The sequence below is a fragment of the Anticarsia gemmatalis genome, chromosome 21, assembly GCF_050436995.1.
Source record: "Anticarsia gemmatalis isolate Benzon Research Colony breed Stoneville strain chromosome 21, ilAntGemm2 primary, whole genome shotgun sequence".
In the NCBI taxonomy this organism is placed as follows: domain Eukaryota; kingdom Metazoa; phylum Arthropoda; class Insecta; order Lepidoptera; family Erebidae; genus Anticarsia; species Anticarsia gemmatalis.
The window spans coordinates 5,463,909-5,481,018 of NC_134765.1; the positions used below are offsets into that span (position 1 = coordinate 5,463,909).

The following is a 17,110-nucleotide window of genomic DNA, read 5'->3' on the forward strand; positions in this document are numbered from 1 at the left end:
TGAGCATATTGAGTAGGTCTGAGAATCGGCCAATATCTATTTTTCATACCCCTAAGTGACAATTTTTTTTTATTTACATGGCAAAACAACGTTTGCCGGGTCTGCTTGTTTTAAAATAAAACGTGACCATTCCAAGGTCCCATAGGTGCAATACATTCACAGTCTTCTAAAGACATTCCGGGATATGTTATTTAAAAATCGTCGATATAAATAAATGTACAGCTGTGATGTCTCGAGTCATTACCGATTACAATCGATTAAAACGATATCGATCATAATTGATCGGCGCACGAGCGAACCATCCTCACTAAATACCGTAACCGTGCTAGTGTTGCTAGATTAAAAATTGTTCACGTTCTTAAATAGATATTGCACAATTGATATTTCTTTTCCTACATATGAAAACAATACGATAGAGTTATATTTTATTAATCTGTTAGAGATGTGTGTCTGCAAGAGCCGAACGACTTACTTAAATACTTATTTAAGCAATAGGTAATTCCTATTATCTTTTAATTATTTAGGTGTTTAAAAACTTCTTCATATCTTGTGTTTGTTTAATATCCTAATACCTGAAGTATAGTCACAAGCGGCAAAATTGCTATACAGTAAAAAGATCCACACTGCCGGGTCAACACAGATTATGATAATACAGCAAATAATCTGGTCTGGTCGATAGTACGCAAATGATTAACGAACTGTTTTCTAATTATTCTGTTATTTTAAAAACAGTATTTCATTTTAGCAGGTGTACAGCTGTTTTCAAACCATTTTAATTATACATAGATTTTCACTGCAATCAACCGCAATAAAAAATAATGTAACATTTTTTATATTGCAACACAACGGGCCAGAGACAATCAAAATATCGATGTTAATAGCCGAAAGTCGATCGTAAATGCAACCGTATCGATGAAAAAAAATCGATTATGATACGTTACTGTCCGGTAAACTTAGATGTTCATATCTCTATTAACTAGAGCGAGGTAAAGTGGCAAAAAATAAAATGGCCGTTGCGAATGACATGTGGAGAAATAATTGATAAAAAAAACTGTATAAAATGTAAAAAGCGATTTTTCTAATACCTTGATAATATCGGTGAAATGGTTACGGTTGCATTCTCTCGCATTCTTCTTTTGATATACAGTGTTATGTATTTAAAAAAAAGACGGATCAACGGCACGTTTCACCACCTCTTAATAAGAATAAGATATGAATAACTTTTTAAAAATTAGAATGTTTATATACTTCCTCGTATATTAGATAAACACGAATGAGTTTATTGTAGAGTTTAAAAAGGATACGAAATAAATTTTACACCATGTGAACAACAAACAGTACGCGACCAACTCGGACCACCTAACTTAAAAATGAAAATAATAATATAAATTCATCGAAAAGTTTTAGAAATACTACGTGTAGTTGGAGCAATTCATACCACATTGGCAATTTTTCTTAATCGGTAGCAGGTATTCAAATCCTTTCAATTGAAAGATTTATCTGCCTTCAAGCCACAGGGTAATAAGAAATACACGTACATTTTTATAAACTTTGATTTAGCTGGGAATCACTGAATACAGTAGCAAACGTTTGGAATATTTCAATCAATGGTTGAATTAATAGATCATGATAAATGAAATCGATTAAGTTATCGAGATCTATTTGGTTATAGACAAGATTTATAGAGCTATTGAATTATGTATTACGCGGACCATTCAACTATCACATCCTTTTATGAGAGAGTTGTTCTACAGTTTTAATAAAACTATGTTAGCCGGACGTATAGTTAAGCCTGTTATATTTTCCGATAAATGTTAGCAATTTATTTTAAAACCAATACAAACTCGTCGTATTATATATATTCTTTAAGACAACTATATTAATTGTCAATTACGATTTTATCATCAACAGTTGCAATATAAATACCAATTAATTTACTTCACACAGCATTTCGTTCAATAATATTTTCAAGTCAAACGAATAAAATGTCAGAGTGAACTTCAAGCTCCCAAGTTATACAACAATAGTAGGCAATAAGATAAAAGTGGTCCGAGTGTTGTGCCCTGTGGCACGCTCAAAAAGCTACCCGTGACGGTGAGATATATCTGTTGTTAAATAAATGACACTGGTAACAGGCCTACATCTGATAATAGGAGCTTTTAATTGAGCTGCACTGGTGTTGCTGATTTATGAGATCGCCACGCCAAAACTTATTCTCATTTCGCGTCTGATGCGGATACATACGGTTGCTAAGGATGGCTAGTTTTGTATGTTTTTGTGTTTGTATGTGGTTGGATTTTGCTTCTGTCGTAGCTGTAGTGCAAATATAATAAAGGTGTGTAAATATAGAGGTCTAAATTGTATTATTGTAAATACGGACTGACATGAATCCTTTTTCTTGTCTATATCACAGTAGGTATCTCAATTGCTGGTAGAACACAGTTGCAGGTTATCTTTAAGTCTAATTTAAAGTAATTATAACCTCGGTTTAAGCGTATTTTAAGAGTTACATTAATATTTTAGAAGAAAAAAGAAAATTGGAATTTCAACAGCGCTATTAAAATGGCGTGCTCACCTTTCCACCAGTATGTCTCAGTGAAAGATCTCCGCTCAGATATTCAACTGGCCAGCCAGCCCCCAGCCGTTAGTTTTACACTTCATTTTAACCTCTCAAAATAAAATATAATTCCATCTTGATTGAATTTTCATCACTTCAATTATAGGCGTTATGCTCTTCCATCTTGCTGACAGATAATTTCGCATATAAATTGTTCCTAAGTGCCGACCACACCTTGTTTGGATAGTTTAATTTACTTTATCTATGGATCTTTGTACCTAGATCGGTATAATTACTGATGCGGATATTTATGACATTTATAAGAATCCTGTTATATGTGATGGATGGTCGCGTCAGTAACGAATTTTCTGGTTAATGTCAACAATATTTTTGAATCATCACAAGATTACCGGCGAAAAAAATATCCTGAAATCGTCTCTCGTATTTTTTTCAATTCGTACGTTTTGATGAACAAACTTTCTGAATCCCGAAACTGAAAAGAAAAGAAAGTGTTTGGAGGCAATCTCCAATCAAAAAACCAAAACATATATTATTAAAAGGAACCCTCTACTGTATTATTGCTACCGTTCCGGGAACAACTCATTACATCTTGTTATAGATTAAAAGTATAACCAAACGTCCCAATCTTGCAGCCTTTTAATCAATACCCGTAGCGATTATAATACTTTGATATATTAGTATCTACAGTGTTCATGCAAATCACGAGGTTCTATGTCAGTGTTTGGGTCTGTTTTTCGTGAAAAATTATGATGATATTTCAAAGCCAGCCAGTTGGGTCACCTGTTCGATGTATGGCTCTAGTACTCGAGTTCTACAAACCAAAGGTTGAACATGCGTAGCTCAGTAGTACTGTTCAATACGACGACGCGCCTACCACTTCTGCGACGCACGTACAATTCAATCTGTTCTTCAAAAAATCCTCGCACTGCTTGATTAAATGTGATTGGCAGAGCTATTTCCCAAAAAAAACGCGTAATTTATAATTGTAGCTACTGAAAACATATACATACATAAAATCACGCCTTGTTTCCATAGGGATAGATAGGGATAGACAGAGGCCAAAGGACGAAGACGAAACAATAAATGTAAGTACTTATATCAATAACATTTTTAAACCCATCTCTTCAAAGGCCACTTCAAACGAATTCTTTAAAGTCATGTGTATCATTCAGCATATTAAATAAGTAATAATACGGCGCTGTTTTATAATGGTGGACGCACAAAGCCAGGACACAAGGCTCTGATAACACTCGTTGTTTTTCAACAGGATCGTGACCTGGCTTCTGTGCACGCGACGCTCACATAGCGCGGGTTCGATTACTCGTATTACAATTAATAAATAATATACTTTTGATGCTTATACGATATGCAACAAAAATATGCGGTTGAACAGGATTAGATGAACAGGAATTTTGTTTTCTCGTACCAGGCGTGGGTCGCCAGGCGTAGGATGGATAGTTTGCTCGCCAGAGCACGAACTTCCATACTCTGGTATACACAATTTTTATACGATTATCTTTTTATCTTAACCCAGACTTAGACGCTAAGACCTCTGCACGGCAGTCACATACACTACCAATACCCAACAGAGGCCATCTAGCGCTTTAACATAAAACAAAGAGACTTCAACTTCAAAACAAAAATCAGAAGCTCCTCTACCAATTAAATCAGCGTCATATAAGCCAATTGTAAACGAGTGTGAAATCAGTATATTGATAAGCGAACGACAGTACGGACGGGGATTCTTTGCCGGCCGTATCAATTAAATGGACGACGCAATCTCCACACTTTTAAAATTGAAACCGGAGCGAAATTGATCTCGCCTTAAGGGATTTATTAATTAGGACTTGATCAATGGGATCATGGTTCAAGTTTATTGTGTTGAGAATGCGTCTATACTGTATTATAAGATGATGTTTTATCTTTATTTGTACGAGGTAATCTTAAGAACTACTGGTATTTAAAACAAATAAACAAAAAAGATTAAATTGAGTGATTTTGAGTCCCTATAAAAACTTTTATTAAAGCGTGCGTAAATATGTTTGATGTCATTAATTTTCTTTACAAAAACATAATATCTATCTGTATAACATAATCCAGAATTTCACAAATTTTTCATTAAACTCATAAACAATAATCCGCTTAAAAATCAATATTCATAACGAACAACGGTTGCAAGCAGCTGTCACGTCGGCGAGTCGACGTCAGTTGTGTGAAACGAAACGTCACGGCGGGCGTGCTAATCGCAAGATTGGCTCATTTGATACCCGACTGTCACGCTGTGTGGACACGTCGTTCAATGAGCTGTTAGAGGGTTTATAATTGTTTTTGTTAATTGTTTGTTTTAGGCGTACCTATATTGTTTATTTTTGTTTCGTATTTTTGGCCTTTTTCCTTAATTAGCAATAGCCGGTATGGACATTTAATGTTCCCCTTGAAGTTCGAAGAGGCATATAGCAAATATCATTAAGTGTCTACATTTCGATGGAGCGCGGCTCATTCCAGTACTGAGTACATTGAAGAGATATATTCTAAAAGGCATGTATCGAAACTGTCAGGGTTGTTTATAATGAGTGTCGTATTTTCAATATTATGACCCTGAGATGGTTCGTCTGCTATATTTGCAAAAAGCTCATATTATCCACTAGCTGACCCGCGCAACTTCGCTTTCGTCACATAAGAAAGAATGGGTCAGAATTTTCCACGTTTTTGTAACACTTTTTACTGTTACTCTGCTCCTATTAGTCGTAGCGTGATGATACAAATTATGCTTTTTTTTCACGAAAAATATTCTCAAAATTATTTATATCTCTTAAATGTAACGAAGTTGCGCTAAGGCATATCCGTCATTAAAACAGTTGCCATGACAACGGAATTTTGTTAATTCAATGTCATTATAATATTGATTATTCGGGACCTCGTTCGCCACTAATTATTAATATTTAATACTAATTACTAATACAAAGCTTAATTATTCCTAAACAACAAAATATGCTTTTTTTCACGAAAAATATTCTCAAAATTATTGATATCTCATATAACTCGCGCTAAAGCATATCCGCCATTAAAACTGTTGCCATGACAACGGAATTTTGTTAATTCAATGTCATTATGATCTTGATTATTCGCGGCTTCGGTGGCGAAACTTGAATTTTCCCGGGAAATGCGTCATTTTCCCGGGATAAAAAGTGGCCTATGTCCTTTGTCGAGTATCAAAATATCTCCATACCAAATTTCATGCAAATTGGTTCAGTAGTTTAGGCGTGATTGAGTAGCAGACAGACAGACAGACAGACAGACAGACAGACAGACAGAGTTACTTTCGCATTTATAATATTAGTATGGATATGGTACTAGTATACTCCTATAATTTTCCATGGAAAAATATTCTTTTTAGTTCAGTGGTTGGTTCCCACGGTAAGACTTAATATTATTATAGAGAAAAACGTCTTTACTATTCTACAATGTAAGTTTGTCATTGTAAAACAGTTTAAATGTTGATTACACAATTATGAACCAATCCCACAATTATTACAGTCTACTTCGTAATGGAAAACAATAGGTTTAAGTTCATCATCAAAATTGTTGATTTAATTAAGTCCCTATAATTATCTCTTTTACTTGTCAACTCACGTAATTTATTTAATAAGCACTTACTTTGTGCGACTTTTAGATCTTTAAAGTTAGTATTTGCTCCTTAATACTTAATTCCAATTAGCTTCAAGTAAAATAGTTCCACATACCAACCCATACGCAAAAATATTTAGGGCACATACTTCAATTCCCTGGCGACCAATAACCAATAATAAACAGAAGATACCATTTAAAATATTCGAAACATTTACAAAGTTATACATTTAAATTTAGAATAAAGAGACTTATAACTCTTCGGGATTCCCACCGGGCGCTGACGGCAAATGATTTAAAGCCTCTTTGCTTCTTAATTAATACGCAAACTCAAAATGCTCTTCATCCCTTTCTTACGTACTGTTTATGAGGGTATGAGATCGTTGTCTCTTTCTCTCTAACAGTGAAATTACCGTGCGGTATTGAGACATCTTAGTTTGTACTGATTTATAGTGAGTCGGGAAGAAATTTTATCATTATGTTTACTTTAAGAATTAGTGGTAACTAAGTCACGATGGCGATTTATGTCGATATGGTAATTCAAATGATATCACACTTTATGGTTATAGGTTTAAAAGCTTTTAAATACACTCTATTGTATAAGATGTTAATTTTTAAGTGTTTAATGCGTTACATGAGTGTATTACATCTTATTAATCTTTTTACTTGATTTCGAAAGGACTAAAAGAAGGATAATATTTATCAAAAAGTTGACAGAAATAATCCTAATAAATCAAGTGAATTCATTTCATTTGAAATGAACCGCTTTTCAAAGTTAAATCACACCACAAAGTAAAAACTGCATTGTAGTATGAAATGATTGGAAACAAAGTCTTTAGCTTGTACAATCCAGGGATTTAAAAAAAATGAGTTTTATATAGCAACAGAAAAGGCTTATACCTGAAGTAGGCAGCTTAAACAGTCTAAATCTATGTCTTTATACATAAATACATACAGAAGAAATTTGAAGGACGAGTCGCAATAAACCGTAAATAAAAAAGCTTCTTCAATCGAAATAATGTTATTTGAAAATTTTGGTTTAACATTTGAAACGTCTAATCAACGAATAAACACATAGTTTGTACAATTGATCACCGTGTTTACGGAGAGCGTGACACGCAACGCTTCCGACTTTCACGCTGCACGGACAAACGGGACCATTTCATAATAATGCTGTTTAAATAATCGCTTGTACTCAATGAATTATTTGCTTTAGCTTATAGGCACTATAGGGTTTAAAAACATTCTCCCTGATGCCCGGTTTCTGAGTGCATTTAGCGGTAGTTTATCTATTTAATAGCGCTTAAACTCATATACGCACTCATAAGAAATCAAATCATATCATGGCCATGACTTTTTTGCTCACTCATCTTACCCCTACCCCTTTCAGAGCTAGTCGTAGATTCAGTAAATTTTAGAAGTGCTTTTATAGAAGTGTATATTATGCGTAGTAACCCTAGTTTCACCGTATATTTCTGAGTCCTATGAATCCAGAAACGCGCACCCATAAACTTACATCGGGCAGTTTATGAAATTTGGAACACACACACTCTAACCTCATAGCCCACATATCCATGCGGAAAGGATACGTCACCGTAAAACTTTTTATCTTGTAGACGTTACATTACCATACGACAAAGTAGAGAATTTTATAAAAATAGTAGCAGGCCGCTTCGATGTAACTCGGTGATGTTTGCTACGAGCCTTATTCATATTGCTATCCGTAACCCAAGGTACCAGGCTGTTTCGATGTAACCCGGTGATGTTTTCTACGAGTCTCATTAAAATTTTTACCCCCAACCCGAGGAATCAGGCTGTTTCGACTTTACCCGGTGATGTTTCCTACAAGCCTCATTCAAATTTCTACCCTTAACCCAAGGTACCAGGCTGCTTCGATGTAACCTGGTGATGTTTGCTACAAACCTTGATAAAATTTCTACCCTAACCCAAAGTACCGCCAGGCTGCTTTGATGTTTGCTACGAGTCTCATTCAAATTTCTACCCCTAACTCAAATGCCATCACTCGGTACCCATAGTCCACATGTCCAGTCATTATGACGTCACGGTCCAAGCCCATAGGGTGCGCACGCGCATAGGGTCCGACCACGTGCCATATTGTAAATCGGTTAGACAACAGCTGGTATATATTATACGTTTTTAATTGTTTTCCGTGAATTATGATGTGCTCTGTTGTTTTGGGGGCATTTTTTATGGTAGTTTTGTGGTGAAGAAATGGTAACGATCTGAGTTGAATTATTGACATTATTTTAGGATTTCTCTTAGAAACAGCTATTAAAGCGACCACATTAAACATGTTTTGATTAATTTATAGTTCAGACAGCATTAAATACTCTAACACTGCATAATATGCTGTCGAAGCTGAAGTGTGCTTTTGTTACGTATCTCTCAGGACCATTTCGAAACATTTAGCCAATTTGCAAAAAAAATTAATCCTCGCTATACTATATTTGATCTATTAACACAGGTCTTTATACAGGGTATTACGTAATTACAAAATCCAGATAAAATGGTCACCCATCCAAAACTAGAACACAGCTTAACCTAATCACACAAATTCTGTCATCAATCTTGGTCGAAACTTGTATAATGTTAAACCAGTACCAACATTAGGACAGGCTGGTTATAACAAGGGTTTCGTGTCCTGCACCCATAAAACCACAGTTTAAACGTAGTTGAACTCACGTTTAACATACACTGGAGTAATCACCTTGTACTTTGTATAAAATTTTAGCGTTTTATGTAAGCATTAATAAGTACATTATAAGTGGGCGACGCCTTCTATTAAGAATTTAGGTGGTTCGAATTTTCGTAAGATTTTTTTCTTCAGAGTCGATTTTTACCCCTTTTTATTTGCGTATGATAATTATTTTCATTGCGCCTTTAATTTTTACATAAAAATTCGCTATGACTGTAAATGTCTTCCTAAAGTAATGCATTTTAAGGAATATGGACAATATTAATGTTTGTCCAAGTATATTTTCTTCTAGCAGATAATTGGACATCTCATCATTTAATAAGATACAGTGAGAGTCAAGTTCTTATTTTCGATCTTAGCAAAATTCTCGGACACAGCATCATTTTAAGTCTAATAGTATTCCTTATCCATATGCATCTGTATAATAGATTATTGTAATACTGACGACATATTTATGAGTAACAGCGAAATAAATACGCGACTGTAGAAATAAAAATGTTTAAAAACTTGCAATAACGGTGAACCTTTAATTAAAGTCAGTGAAACGTATGAGTTTTTAACATAAACTTTGAATATTCATATGTAAAGGTGCAAGCAATGTGTTCCTTGCATTAACATAAGGGAGATAGCGGGACTAGTTTGTAGTGGATTTGGTAAATATTATTGTCAATGTTCTACTATTGATTGAGGAACTTGTGAGATTCGATGTGGGTTAAGCAATGTTGGCGCGGTCGTCGTTTCGATGAGTGGTAGTGGCGTTTGAGGTCTGCGTCTTCGTGCTTCAGAAGTCGGTTTAAAATCAGTCCAGCCTGAGAATAATTTATGTGACAGTCGTTAAAGCACATTCACCACTGTATAATTTGTAAAAAAAATGAGATTAAAAAAAAATAACGGTTCTATACTTTATTCTATGTTAATACGATATGGCACGGACATTAATACTCTAGTTGCTTTGTTGCTGCAGCATTTAGCGGTAGTTTTTTTTTAATTCAACACATATACCTAATTTATATGACAGTCACATAAAATGCAAAAACCAAAACATTACTTCCATTCCGTTATCTATTCCTCAATCGGCGCAAACTATAATATAACCGAGGAAATACTTGTGGAATAAATTACATGTAATTATTGACAAATTGTGTGCGCATGCGCATGCGTATGCTCGTAACACATGCGGACAATGTAAACTGACAAATTGATGACACGATATTGTTTTTACATACACAATACATGACATGCCTATTGCCTGTATGTAGATTGGATGACACGGTATTTTTAATTAGTATACTTTAATAGACTAACGGTAGCGGAATAGCAAAAGACTCTTAAGACTACCTACAAGACCTTTATGACTACCAGCTTACCAGAAAGAAATAGACATTTTTAAAGCTTTTTGGTTGATTTGTCGCTTCTGAAGTATAGGCGGGCTCGTATTGAAGAATGATAATGTACGTATGTTAGTATAGATATACTGGCATATGACGTCACAAACTAGTACCTTAGGTAGGATCAAATTTAATGATGTAGTCATATACCAAACAGATCCCCAGTACAGTATTTTGTCAACGTTGAAAAATGAAAGGTTTGCATAGAGTAAGCATTTAAAATATACAATCATATTAATTCTAGTTATTAAAAATATTTTAGTTTAATACCATTATTTTAACCAATATAGAAATAAAAGAGCCATTAAACTTTTACGACTATTTCTAATCCGTTATATTAGACGATGAAGTGTGATGATAAGTTTTGTGTACCTTGCAATATATTCTTTGTTTCAATTTTATTGCGAGCTGGCGATATTTAACATAGACATAAATATCTTCATATTTTAACGTAATTTAAAGAATTATAAAATAGAACTGTAATTTGTTATTAAGGTAACTAACCTTACGTTATAAAAAAAATATAAAATAACTGTCATTTTATACAAAAACCGCCATTATATTTTCGTAATAATTTATAGCAAAAATAATTAAAGCCTGTAGCAAAATATAAAGATTAACGAGTGTACAGCACTTCTATCATCAACGTTCATTTTCAATTTATAACGTAAAAACAAAAAAAGCAACACCCGATAGTGTAGTGACGATTATAGAGGGTGATAAAAGTCGCGCATTCGATTAGTGACGTACCAATGGACATTATCGATAAATCCGATTGCGAGCCCGCTATCTTGATGCAGTCGCAAAACAATAACTTTGTTGTAAAAAACATAAAGAAATAATGAACTAAGGTTGGCTTTTCAATAATTGTTTTACTATAAATGTTTCATTACTTGGAAGTACGTTTGTATATTAGTTCAGCTTTATGTCATTTATTACAATGACTTTTCATTTCTTCTATGTAAATCATTTAAGAATTGAGTACCTACTTGAAAAATATTTTGTCACGCATTTTTACTGAATAAGGCAGGCAGTGTGCATTTGTATTCAAAAAATATTATAATTTAGAATTGAGGTGCTTACGTATTCATTATTATTAGAAGGAATAGGTACAATACCTATTCCCTAAAAATAATTTATTTATAATATTTTACATAATTCTCAACATGGCCACTGTAGGTATAACTCAACCAAAACCATCGAGCATTTGTCAGTTAATTTGATATAATTCTTAGATGTTAGATAAGAATAGCTACAATTATTTTAATACAATGAAATTACTATTAAAATGTATTGAAGCTATTACAGGAGTATGAAACCTGTCATGAAATATAATATATTGACCGTATCGATATGATTACGTTGATAAAAATAATGTAATTTTAGAAATATGATGATTGTTCATTTCTCTAAGGTTCTTGAACTGTACTTTTATATTTATGATTGTTAGATTTTAGTACAAAAAATAATATTACATACCATTTAACACTTGTGTATTAATATAATTATTTATACATATTATCCTTTTATTATTTTTATAAAGTGATAGTCAGAGTTGAATCGCTTCAGCAATTTTACATTATTATCACTATCATTTGACCTATTTAAATAAAACTCCACAAAATCAAGCTAGAAGATATAATACGACGCAACGGAGATATGCCTTTGCTTTAACAAAACTATCGATAACTCACATATCGATAGTCCACCTTTATCGATAGTATCCCCTCACTATGGTGCATATGGCGTCTCCCATGGCACGGGGTAATTGGCCAGCTCGGCCATAAAGTGTGCCGTACCGTCCACTCGGTGTCACCCGAACAATGGTTTATATGTGTGAATTATTCTTTAGGAAACATCGCCTGATATTATTTTTTTGGCACTAGTTGTCTACGTGTAAAAAGGTGCAAGTGATATTTTTAAGGCGCTATATGTTATATACTTATGTGTACTTTGTAGTTATGTGTGTATAAGAAGTAGTTATCGCTTGCTCTAACGGTGAAGGAAAACCGGGTCCCTTGCATGCCTAAGTTCTTTTAAATATTTCTTAACGGTATACAAAATCCCCAACGCTTACCCCTCCCTCGCTCTAGAAAAGTTTTTTTAGTAAAGCTAAAGAATAAAGCTACAATTTGAGTGAGTAATACAGTAATTTAACTCAGTAATTATACCGGAGTCAAGTTTTTGATTTGCAAATAAATGCAAACAATTGTTAATTATCCAGCGTACTTATTAATTTGCATATTTAAATTGTACATTTTTCATTTACGTTTGAAGTAAAAGTAAATAATATTTGTAGCTTTCAGTTACTTAATAATAATATGCAATTATCGCAAAAATTACAACGACTATTCTCGCAATTTTCTTTTCTAGCTTTTCACGTCCATCTCAAATATTATTAGCAGTTATTCACAGTACATCCCACCATCATAAGGATCATATTTCTATGACAAAAAATATTAAATCATCCCTCCATGCAGCATCCCCTGAAACGATCTGATTTGTCGCGACAATCCCGCCCCTTCGCGCCATAAAACGTGATACATAATGTATGTATACCTCCACCTTTGAAAGTGTTAGCATAGAATAATATATGCACTTTTATTTCTTGTTTTCTCATTAAAAAATATCAGCATCCCAACATGTGGCATAGTTAGTTAGTTTCTCGTCGTGTATCAATTACAGTACTAAACTCAGAGTTGTATGAAATTCTGCTAATTCGATACACATGAACCAAAAATTTTGCCAAATTTTAAATTTTCTATAGAATACTGGGTCATAACTCACTGGCTACCCTGCACTACACCCTGTACTCTTTAAACTTCTGTACCTTATGATCATGAATATACGCGTCAAAAATCGTAGTGAAGCTTACTATAAATACACACGTCACCTACGCATTTGTGAATTTCCTAAAAATAACGGTTTCAAATAATAACTTGAACATTTTATGTAATACTTTTCGCAGTTTTTATACATTTTCTAAGAAATCCCCTCACTAAACGAACGAATTGAAGGTGGTAAAAAAATACTTTCGCATTTTTTATATTTATATTATGTATTCGCAAATTATCTTATCATCAATGCAGGTGTTTCCCATCACTACGCGATTAACATTAGTCGCAATTATAACAAGATAATTATTATTTTTAACGACTAGTGATGTGTGTGATATTTGAAAATATACACTCAATAAAATGTGCTACTTGACACTTAAAGGTGAATCGCGATAACGTAAACTATAATTGATTATTATTTTAATTATAATAAACATTTTGCCAGCGGGGGTTGGTGACAAACACATAACTGTCTACTGTTCAATATTTATATATTATTAATAATTTATAATAATAGCTAAGGGTACAGGAAATAATGTAAAATTATGTCCTGTATGTAAGTACTAGTAAGTAGTTATATTAAATTCTTAATTTCAAAATAAAAATATCTTGTATTATTTCTTCACGTATACGTTGCTTCGATTAATCGGTTGAACGGCTCTACAACATTAACGATTTCAATAAAAACTATAATGGCGATAGAAACATAAATATACTTTTCAGGTCAGATAATAATAAAGGTAATTTCTTTGTTACAGTGGTCATGCACAAAGAAAAAGAAGACATACATGGACACAGGAGAGAGCACTCACCGTACGACCACGCCATGCCCGACGGGGAAATGTTCTTACAGGTAACTACGTCATACACTTTCATACATTTTAACTTCCTTTTACTCGACCTACGTTTTTACACATCATGCCATGTATAATTTCCTATATTTTTTAGATTATGCAAATAATGGACCTCATAATAACTTTTATAAGCTTTATAGTAATTAACAGTTTTTGAAGGTATGTAAAGTCCCCAACCCGCAATTAGCCAGCGTGGCGGACTCAAGGCCCAAGCCCTCCTTTATTTCGGTAGGAAACCCTTGCCCAGCAATGGGACGTTAATGGGTTAAATTTATGGTAATTTTAAAGCGCGAGCAACCTTCCACATCTGACACAGATGCACATCTTAAGCAGACAATTCATTGCAGTCGTTCTCGACATTCTATAGTGGTAATAAATCGTCCTTAGTCGCTCAAAATATTATTGAGCCTTTCTTTTGGTGATATAAGAGCAGTATTCAATAGCTGCTGACAATAGTGGAAGAAATGTAGGAACGAAAATTACATATCATGAATCTGCAAGGCCTCGTCAAAATTGCTAGCGAGTTGTTATGTTACCAAAGAATATACATTACCAAAATCAATTCCGATATCCAATTTCAAAAGACTATTGCATATAAATTGAAAAAGTTAATAATATTGAAAAACTTCTATTGTTTCCCTTCAAGGCTACGGTGACCTTGACCTCAAGGTCATAATAAAGTACACTTTTACTGTAAAGCTAGATACTCACTAGCATCAACAACTGCGACTGGAATTTTGGACCAGCAGCGTTTCTAAACCTCAAGATTCTCTTACGTTTACCAGTTCTTTATATAAACTTGACATTGAGAGAAACGTCCAGTTAAGTTCAATCGAGCCGGTTTAGTTATGCCCTAGGCCTTACCCATAAGAATATACATGTTTTAATAAAACATGTGGCCTATATCCTCCTCTAGTATTCTCTCTACCGCGCTTCAATTCAGCCCAATCGTTTCAGAAGGTTAGCCGCGAAAGAACAGAAAGACGAGAATACTTTTATTTATAATATTAGTACAGCTTGGTTACAGTTGCATTATTGTGTGCCTTTCTTTATATTCGTCGTTGTTATTGTTAAGTTATATTTTGTAGGTGAAACTTGTAAGTATATATCTTGAAAACATAGTAAAAGCCATTGAGGATTATGTTAAACAGTCACGCTTAAACAGAACAATACCGGATTCTTTATCAGTGTCTAGGTTAGGTTTGGTTAACTTGTCTAATTAATGAGGTAAAGGCAAAACAATCACAACCTTTTGTTATGCGTTAAAGAACATCCAGACTCTCGCTGAAATTAACAAGGATCATATTGGGAATCGTTTTTTGACTGCCGACTCTGAAGAAAACAGTCAAACTAATTGCTTAAAGAGCATTGAATTACCGCGGATTTTTTTCATAAAAATCATCATTACCTACTTACAGCCTAATTCTATTCAACGCTGAGTGAGTATACTCTTCTCTTAAGCCACAATCCCCGATCCCAATTCAATTTTATCTGGTCTGTTCAAATATCGACCCTCAAGACTACAGCTACAGTGCCAAATTTTATTTTATTTTTGTCAGACAGATGAACAAAGCTACTGTTATTTCAAATAATATATGCATTTTATTTTAATTGCAGAACTAGTTCTGCCTACGGGACAATTATTATCTTTTACGGGACAATTATAAATAACTTACACAAATATAAAAACGTACTAGTTACTTAATTAGCAAAAGGTATATTTATTTTAGGGACGACGCGGCGACGCGACACCTTTATTACGCGATTCACATTGAGTATCATATTTTTTTTATAAGTGAACTAGCTGACCCGGCAAACGTTGTTTTGCCATATAAATTTTAAAATTGGGTTATGAAAAGTAGATGTTGGCCCATTCTCAGACTTACTCAATATGCTCACGAAACTTCATGAGAACCGGTCAAGCCGTTTCGGAGGAGTACGGTAACTAACATTGTGACATGGAAATTTATATTTAAGATTATTGAATTTCTTAACATAATCCTTGAGTTAATGTTTTTGGAAGATGAAAGAGCCTGTGGCTGGTGGAAAGTTAGTAGCGCGTTCATATCGTAGAATCTGTTTTTGAGTCAAATAGTTGAGTCAAAGGTTGCCGTAGGTGGAGATGCCGTTAGCTGTAGTCCTTATCCATCAATTACGTTCCTCGGCTTGGCTCTCCCAGGTTGAGCGAACCATTTCAAACGATGTCATGTCATGCTTGCCACAATAAGTAGAATTAGAATGGAAATATATATTTATAAATAAGTTCAGGTGTACACACAGGTGTCATTTTTTATATATATACGAACGATAAAATAATACGACGTTTAAGTTATTTTTATATTAACATTAGTTATCAACTAATTAAGTTACACCTTTAAATTGCTGTTAAAGATAAAAATTACCATTTATTAAAGCCATAATAATATGACAACAACAAAGCTAAGAAAAATGCTTTTTAAACTTCACATACATACTAAAATCCAATAAGTATTTTGTTTATTGTGGGAATCAAACTCAGTCAAGATAGTATCATGTCATGGCGGTGGTACATCCATTCTTGCGTTGTACATGATTACGCTACTATCATCTCATAATACATGCCCACTAGTTACGAGTTGCTATCATTCTATTGTTCAAATACAGGATAAAGTAAAAAACCAACACTGGCCATATACGTTTTTACTGTCGAGTCTGCAACGGATGGTCTATGTAGTGCAGTGACAGCATTTGACATTTGAAGTTACTGTAGGGACGCTCATCAGTTTTTATGCGAAACTTCTCAATTGCTACTCCACTGACGTAAAAGATAGGATATAAGGATTACCCTTGAATTTTTTACTTGCTTTACTCCTATAGTAGCACGATTCTCTACAATTGGAACCATCGACTATCGAGAGTTTGACATTTAAAATGTACTGCCAAAAATAGTTTTTGTAAATTTTTTCTATAGTAGCCGGTTGTCGGGTGTCGATAGTGGTAAAGAATTGCGGTACTATATGCGTGATATATCTTAAAGCATAGTACAGAGGTCCCGTACGCATGACGCCAATTTATATCAACAGAAATTATTTCAATAAACATTATGTATGACCTGCTTGACCACCGTTACT

General features: G+C 33.9%; 1 protein-coding gene across 2 annotated transcripts in view; it reads left to right on the forward strand.

Moving 5' to 3' along the window:
• ss (aryl hydrocarbon receptor spineless) overlaps positions 1-17,110 on the forward strand; it is a 115,887-nt gene that overhangs the window by 83,644 nt on the left and 15,133 nt on the right. For both annotated transcript variants that reach the window (XM_076128598.1, XM_076128597.1), the window contains one exon: positions 13,905-13,999. In XM_076128598.1, the coding sequence (XP_075984713.1) occupies positions 13,910-13,999 (90 nt within the window). In that variant the 5' untranslated portion in view covers positions 13,905-13,909. The remainder of the gene's footprint in view (positions 1-13,904; positions 14,000-17,110) is intronic.